Below are 8,402 nucleotides of genomic sequence, written 5' to 3' on the forward strand. Positions count from 1 at the left end.
GGACAGAGAAGGTGGGAGGGAGGAGGTGGGAGGGAGGAGGGAGGACAGAGAAGGTGGGAGGGAGGAGGCAGGACGGAGCATGGTGAGGATCAGCAGGGCTGGCCGGCTGGAGTGAGCTGGGCACTGATTGTCGCTGGGGTCTGTGCTGTGGTGACAGGCTCCAGACTTGGGTGTACATTGCTCCTCACAACTGTGTTACCCCGGCACCCCTGTAACAGATGTGGAATGAGTTTCTGGGTGTGTTTTCTGGGGGCATGCTTCTTTTCTCTGGGGGCGGTTATTCAGTGGTGTAACAAGTGCCCTCCCCTCCCCTCCCCTCCCCTCCGCCTTAACACACGGGGTGGGTGATGCTGAGGAGGTGAGCCTCAGGCCTTCCAGGTGGGCGCCCGACTCTGGGAAAGTCTTACTGACGCCTGGTCTGCGTGACAGTGAAAATAAACCTGAGTGGCAATTTAGTGAGGATGAATCTCAGGGATTTGCTCGGCAAAGGATTCATCGTCGGGTCTCTAGTGCCTCTGGTTCGCTTAGCACTCAGGTCATGAGCAGCTTTTTGAACAAACACACTCAGTTTTGAAAGTGACAGGGGGACCGTGTTGGTAATCAGGCAGAGCTGGGGGTCTGGGCAGAGTCCAGCTCTGGGGTTTCTCGTGCGGTGACGTAGGCGAGGCATTCGCTGCCTGGGGTCATGGCGTTCCTGTGTCGTACGTGGGCTGCCCCGATTCGTGAGTTTGGAGCCGCGGTGGTGGTTGTGTCCATTTCACAGATGTGTCGCTGAGGCACTGAGCAGGCCGGTGCTCCGGGCTCTGGAACCTGACTCTGCCCTGGCAATCCTCTTCCTCTCCCTCTCCGAGGGGTCCCAGGGGACCGCAAGCCTCAGCCCCTCTGCTCGGCCTCACCCCGGGAGGGCCTGGCCCAGCTCCTCCTGGTTCTCCTGGGATGCGGTCACAGCCCTTGAGGTCCACTCCCTGCAGCCGAGGAGGTTAGGGCCCGGGCGGCCAGCCTGGTTTCCGGAAGAAGCCAGCCTCTGTTTTCCTTCCGTTAGGTTAGCTCCTTGCCCTTCTGCTTTCCAGAAGAGACCTCATGAGCTCTCCTTGCAGTTTCTATGGTAGGAAATGGGCTATTCAGTGGGAATATTTGGAGCTACGCCCTAAGCTCTGCTCATTGCAGCCTGGATACATGGAATCAGATCACGAACCCCATGGAAATAGCCACCAGCATGGAGCACTAAGGAATGTGGGATGCATGCGGGCGGCCTTTGGGGAAGTTTCCGGAAGTGTGTGGAACTCGGCGCTCTGCGTGGTGCCCTGGGGAGGTGGGGCCAGGACAGGAGTCACCTGGGCCCCGCTAGGTCGGTCATGGTCAGGGACCCCAGGCTGTCTTCCCTCAGGGTCCACCCGCTGGATGACTGCTGACCCACTGAGTCCCAGGATGAGGAGGGGAATTCAGCAGAGAGCCCCCACGGGGGTGCCCTGGGCATGGCTGGTGGCCGGATGGCTGGCAGGGACCACAGCCCTTCTGCCTGGGCGCACATTGCTTACTGATGTCCCTGTGGCGGGTGCCTGTGTGCAGGTGGGTGAGCAGCCTGAGCGGGGGGACAGCACCGAGGACGGGGTGTCCTGCCCGTCTTCCTGCCCTTTGTTATGGGCCCAGCACCCAAGCATCAGCTTCTGCTTCTGCCTGGAGGAATTCCTGTCTCCTGCTGTCACATGCAAGACCCACTCCATCGTGATTTTCCTGGACTTTATGATTGTTTCTTTTTTTTTTTTTTTTAAAGATTTTATTTATTTATTTGAGAGAGAGGATGAGAGGAGAGAGAGAGCACATGAGAGGGGGGAGGGTCAGAGGGAGAAGCAGACTCCCTGCCGAGCAGGGAGCCTGATGCGGGACTCGATCCCGGGACTCCAGGATCATGACCTGAGCCGAAGGCAGTCGCTTAACCAACTGAGCCACCCAGGCGCCCTTTATGATTGTTTCTTAACAACACTGGGGCCCACTTGGGCTCTGGAACCTCTGACCCTCCCTGCCTCCAGTCCGCTCGGCTCCGACTGCCCCCGCTATGGGCCAGGCGGATGATGCCTCAGCCTCCAGGCTGACAGGTTGGGGTTGGATGGAGAAGACAGCTGGCCGTGGCTTCGTTTCTCGGGTAGAGAACGGCTCCATTAGAGCTGTCCACTCGGTGGGGCCGAGCTTCTCGACAGGCCCGTGCTCCCTGCCCTCTGCCCAGCCCTGTGTTCCAGCTCCCCGGCCTCCTGACTCAGCACGTCCTTGTCAGGCACCGATTCTGCCGAGTCTGGGTTTCTCCTCTTTGCTACTTCCTTCCCTTAGGCCCTGGACCATTGGCATGTTCTCACTCATCCCCCCCGCCTCAGTGTCCACATCTGACGGACTCTTGTTCTGGAACCCGCCTCCTCTCGTCAAAGGCAGTCTGGTCCCACCGGGGATACCCCAGCTTTCCGGGGCTCAGTCCATGTCTTGTCTGCCCACACTCACCCCGTTACCCCCTTTGCACCCGTGTTCCAGCCAGACAGGGCAGCTGGTGTTCCAGACTACCCCATATCTTTCCCACCTCCAAACCCTGGAGCCCCCTTCCCCTCCTGGCAGCCCCAGCTCCTCCCCCGAGCCCCTGGGGATGCCAGCCCGTGTGAGGAGCGTCTCTGCAGTCTTGAAGGTTGGAGCAGACACGGTTCCCTGCTTGCTGTCTGGGGGCTGCGTCTTGGGTGGGGGCTGGGCCAACAGTCTGCCGGTGGCCAGGATGGGAAGAGGCCAGAACCAGAGTTGCCATGGCAACCCAGAAGGGTTGTGCCGGGGAGGAGGACGAGCTGTGTTCGGTGGAGGAAGGGATCCAGGATTGCAACAGCGCCCCATGCCCAGGGCAGGGAGGAACTCGGATCCCCCCAGACAGCCACAGCGCCCAGAGTTCTCACACCCGCGATGTGCACGGCCACAGGGCTCTCCTTTCCAAGCCACAGCCTGTTCCCTGGGGACACAGCGCCCGCAGCAGGTGCAGGTGCTTATGAGCCTCTCGGCCGGGTGGCTCCAAGGTGACGGCTGTCCCCAGGCAGAGGCTGCCTGGGCGGGGATCGGAGGGCCCACACGGCTGACTCTGAAGATGTTCTGGAGCAAACGTCTATTCCAGACTCCACCTCACTCCCCTAAGCCCGGCTGGCTTGCCTTGCGCCCCCCTGACGGTGTCAGAGCTGATTTTATGTCGCGAGGGATGAGAAGAACAGCAACGGCCCAAAGCTTAAACTGTGAAGGTTGTTGATTGGCTTAACTTAAACAGCCTGCAGCCAGGAGCTGGTCTCGAGGGCGGGGGAGGCCAGAGAGGACAGTTTCCTCCGCTTTCTGCCAAGCGTGCTCCGCGCTCAGGCTGCAGCCAGCGGCCACCTGGCAAGTCCAGTCTCCCCTCAAGGTGGCAGAGGGGCTGCCGCGTCTCAGGCTGCACATCCTCACGCCTTCCTCTTTCCTAGCACACACCCAGCGCTCTGCGGAGTCTCAGGGGTTCTGCGTCTGCCGGGTACCCATCAGCATGGCTGGGCTGCATTGGACAGCCCAGCTGGAACTGGGGGGTGGGCCCCCCATCGGTAACAGCCAGTGTTTTTTGAGCATTTCTGTGCCCATCCCTTGGCTGTGCCGTATGTCTATTCACCATCTCATCCTCCCAGCAACCCAGGGAGGTGGGTTCTGTTTCTCCCACCGTGTAGGTGAGGGCTCCGGGGAGGAGTGGCTAGCTGGCCCGAGTCCCTCAGCCAGTTCATGCCAGAAAGTGCAGGGCTGTGGGCGCTGGGCATCAAGCCGCAGGCTGTACCCCCCAGACTGTCAAGGGCATGGTTCTCAGCTTCCCTCCCCGGGGTCCCTGGACGGCGGAGGGAGGGGGGTGCAGGTGGCCCTGGGAGACTGGGGCTCCACCCCCACCACCAGGGCAGGAGACGCTCCCTGGTGGGGTGGCTCCTGCTGGTCTGGGGACCCCATGCCTGGAGCACCGCTCCTGCAGATGAGCTACTCCACGGTGGGGCCTGGACCAGCAAGCCGCAGTCACCACACGGGGAGCCTGGCAGGGATGTGGATGCAGAGTCAGGAGTGCGTGTGGGCTCCGCCAAGGGGTCCCCTCATCACCTCCAGGAGCCCCAGGGCCTCCGCCCGGCCTTGGGGGTAAGCCCCAGCGGGACCGTGGTGACGGGGTGCGCGCTGCAGGCCCTGCCATGCTGTTCACAGCGGAGGCCCGGACAGAACCTATGTGCCCCGGCTGCCGGACAGAGCCTCTCGCGGGCCACCGCCGTTTCCTGCAGCCGTTACGCCAAGGGCTACTGGGTGGGTCCTCTTTTCTTCGTGTTTGTTTTATGCTTTGGGGGAAAGCTAATTTCTTAGGCATTGCAAATTTCTGGGGTTGTGCGGGATTCTGAAAACACTGGGGAGGATGTCTCCCCGCAGTCACCTGGGTCACACCCCGCACCCCCCCCGAGTTGCCAGACCTGCGGGCTCGTGAGTGAGGCCCGTGTTGGTCCCCAGGTTGGCGTCTCTCCATGACCGTGCTTTGGGTTTGTCAGCCCTGGTGTCTGTTTCAGTAACGCTCACGTTTGTATAATAGCTGACTTGTTTCTCTCAGACGTTCGTGTCTCCTTCTCACGTGAGTAACTAGGGGACGCCGTGCAGACCGGCTTCTAGAAGCTGCTGGAGGGGCAGCCAGCCCGGTGCGGGGGTCCTTTGGGCACTGGCGTCCACGAGCAGGGCAGGGTCCACCGCGGGCCGGGACTGGCCACCGCCTGACTCCCGATGCTCCCGTGTCTTCCTTTCTCCCTCGGGCAGTCAGGGCCCTGCTCTGTGCACCTTCCCTGGGGCCAGGTCCGGTTTGTCTGTCCGTGGCTTCTGTGTTCGGCGTGCCTTTCCCAGTGTCTGCGCATTGGCACCGGGCCCGCTTCTCGGATCAAACCCACGGCTCGTCTACACAGAGGCCTGTCGTTCAGAAAAGTGTGTTTAAGACCACAACTTCCTGCGTCTAGTGGTGTCTGCAGCTGGGGATCCAGAGTGTATTCTGCATCGTTCTCTTCTAATTAGGTTGTAGTCATGAGTTGCTGTTTTACGGGTAACATATGGATATTTAGTTTTTAAACTCATTCCAAAGATTATTTCATATTGGTTACCAATTTCCATTATGTTATGGTCTGGTTAAGTGGTCTGTGTGCTATTGATTATTTGAAATTTATTTATTTTTTAAAGATTTATTAATTTATTTGAGAGAGAGCGAGCATGAGCAGGTGGAGGGGCAGAGGCAGAGGGAGAAGCAGGCTTCCCGCTGAGCAGGGAGCCCGATGCGGGGCTCAGTCCCAGGACCCCGAGATCATGACCTGAGCCGAAAGCAGATACCTCACCGACTGAGCCCCCAGGCGCCCCTGATTATTTGAGATGTATTAAGATCCCTGCGTGGCTGAGAGCATGCTGGCTTTGTCACCGCCTCACGGATGTTTGAAAACGAGGCCATCTCTCTTTGTTGGGGGGAGGTGGGATATATTTTTTCCTGCTTGATTTATGCGTGTGTGTTGGTCTGGGTTCCCCAAAAGCAGCAGGAAGGCCGTGGTGGGGGTCTCACCAGGAGATGTGGTAGCAGGAGGGTCTCAGGTACATTCTTCCTTCCACGCAGACCCACAGTCCTGAGGGTGAAGATGAGGGAAATCAGGTTACTGTTTATGGGAGGCCCGAGCAGGCTGGCCTTGGAAATGGGGAGGGCTTTTCATCAGCGGTCCTACCCTGAGGACAGTAATCCCGCGGACGGTTACAGGGAGAAACCAAGAAGGTGGATGCTCCTTCCCCTAAATGAACACAAATAATTTTGTAAAAAGGTCTCTCACAGGGTTGCACCTGACAGGAAACATAGCCAAGAAATGTGTCATCATGTTGATCAGCCTGTCCTTGAGTTTGCTGGGCAGAAAGTCTCACACGGCTTTGCAGTGGTCTAGAACCCATGGAGTTTTTACCTGGACCACTGTGTGGACCTGATGTTTTTCTGCTTCTTGAATGTAGGAGGGATATAAATTTATTGGGGGGGATCTGTGGGTTTAAAATTGCACTGTCCAGTATGTGGCTACTTAAATTTAAATTAGCTGAGATGAAAAATTCATTCTCTCAGGCCTGTAGCACCTTTCGGGTGCTCCGGGGTCCCACGCAGCTGTCGGTTCGGGCAGCTCAGGTTCAGAGCTGCTCCCTCCCTGCGGACGCTCCTCTGGGACAGCGCTGGCTTGGACAGGCCCGCAGCAGGGAGAGCAGGTGCCGAGGAGGCCAGCGTGGGGGAGGGCGCACCGGCAGGTCTGGTGCTGAGGCTTGGCAGGGTCTGCCAGCCCAGGGAGGCCCTGGTCCCCTCCGACGTGCACGTGGTGGTCCGCCCGGCCCCCTGCTGACCCGGCCCTCCCCTCCCTCTTCTCTCCTGCAGCGAGCTGAGGACCAGGTACCACATCTCAGTCACCCCCAGGCTGGTGGTTGTGAAACCGAGCGGGGAGGTCATCACCGACAAAGGGCGGAAGCAGGTCCGCGAGCGGGGTCTGGCCTGTTTCCAGAACTGGGTGGAGGCCGCCAACATCTTTCAGAATTTCTCCGGATGACTTGGGGGGTTCCAGGCTGGGGCAGGTGCGCGAGCACGGGAGAAGGGGAGCGGGCTGGTTTCCAATCTTTGCCCGCCCCGGGGGAGCTCATGTTGGAGCAGAGATGAAAACAGCGCCCAGGAAGAGTGCCCCCCACAGCCTGCGAGGAGTTACTGTGATTATTCTTAGCATAGCTTTCTCCGCGGGAGCTTGAGCAGGTTCACGTCGAGCTCCTGGAAATCTGTGGAAACGTGTATTTATACCCGCTCTTCAGGTGAGATAATATATTTATTGATACGTCTGGAGCTCTGTTTGTGTTGGTGATTTGCTCTCACCCCTGCATTTATTACTGAGGTTTGCGGAATCCACATGCTTTAATAAAGAAACCTGTTTCCAGCGGAGCCCCCGATCTCCTTCTTCCTCGCGGCAAACCAGGTGGTCTCACAAGGAGAGACAGGTGCTGCGGGAATACCGTTCTCAAGCGCTTGGTTCTGTGTTTCGAAGTCCCAGAGCTTTCCCAGGCTGTGGGCTCGGGTCTTCAGGATCCGATGCACATCTCTGAAAAGCTGCTGGTGGCTCAGCGAAGCAGAGGCCCACGCGCTGTCTTGGCAAAGAAGAGCAGGAGGGGTTCTGTCGGGGGTCCCCCACCAGCCCCTGCCCCCCTCGCGCTGCCTCCCCTCAATGCCTGTCACTCCCGTGCCTGGGGTCGGGAAATACCGGGTCCCCTCTGGCCCGGTTCCCACCCGCCCACCTGCTGGGACCCGGGGCTGAGGATTTGCTGCACGGCTGTCCCTCGGAGAGCACCGCACGCACACACACACACACTAAACACACACCACAGGACAGACACACGTAATACAAACAACACACGCACAGAGCACACGCCCCACGTGTGTCTCCTGAGCCCCTCTCCGCCTCCCTCCTCCGTTGCGTCCTGCGCTGGGTCCATGAAAGCACAGGAAGTGTCTGTCTGTCTGTCAGGACAGGTGTAGTACTTTTTTTTTTTAAGATTTTATTTATTTATTCAAGAGAGACACAGCGAGAGAGGGAACACAAGCACGGGGAGCGGCAGAGGGAGAAGCAGGCTTCCCGCGGAGCAGGGAGCCCGATGCGGGGCTCGATCCCAGGACCGTGGGGTCATGACCTGAGCTGAAGGCAGATGCTCGACCTACTGAGCCACCCAGGTGCCCCAGGACAGTAACAGTACTTTTATGTCTTTTTTTCTGTGTAGTTTCTGATAACCTGAGTTCTCTTTCCCCTCTTGTTTATTTAGGGGGACTACAGGGGACCCTGGTGGGTTTGGCGGACTAAGCAGAACCCCAGCAGATTTCAGAGACCGAAGGGGCCCCTGTGGGGTTGGGGGACTGTGAGACACAGTGGGGTTGGGTTCTGAGCTCCCCTCTAGAGTGATCTTGCTGGTTCATTCTGAAGGTGACCCCTCCTGCACTGGCCACGCCTATCAGGACATGTCTCCCATGTCCTGTTGTGGGCAGAGGACTGGCCACGGCTCCTCTGGGTGTCCTGGGCGCAGTCCTCTAGGCGCAGTCCTCTGATTCACCTGGGCTTCCCTGCCCCAGCCCCGTCGCCAGCACGAGAGGCCCTGCTGCCACCTCTGGGCGCAGGTGTGGAGGGTGTCCCTGGGGTGGTCTGGTGACCTCCGGCAGTGGTCAGTCGTCCACGGTGCTGGCCCTGGCTCGCACGGCTGTGGGCCTTGGGGTTGGCACCACCGCTCCCACCAGGCCTCCCAGCATGTCCTACTATGTTCGCTCTTCTGTTTCCCAAGATTTAAAACCCCTACTATGATTTCACTCCGTGAAGCACGTGTTCAAA

The 8,402-nt window shown here is 59.1% G+C and overlaps 1 protein-coding gene across 1 annotated transcript in view; it reads left to right on the forward strand.

Moving 5' to 3' along the window:
• The window catches only part of NXNL2 (nucleoredoxin like 2), a 7,631-nt gene extending 1,038 nt beyond the window's left edge, over positions 1-6,593 (forward strand). Inside the window, exon 2 of the mRNA XM_032427475.1 lies at positions 6,425-6,593. Within this exon, the coding sequence (XP_032283366.1) occupies positions 6,425-6,593 (169 nt within the window). The remainder of the gene's footprint in view (positions 1-6,424) is intronic.
• The last annotated feature ends 1,809 nt before the right edge of the window (positions 6,594-8,402 follow it).

This window comes from Phoca vitulina, unplaced genomic scaffold (genome assembly GCF_004348235.1).
Source record: "Phoca vitulina isolate PV1807 unplaced genomic scaffold, GSC_HSeal_1.0 scaffold37, whole genome shotgun sequence".
Taxonomy (NCBI): Eukaryota; Metazoa; Chordata; class Mammalia; order Carnivora; family Phocidae; genus Phoca; species Phoca vitulina.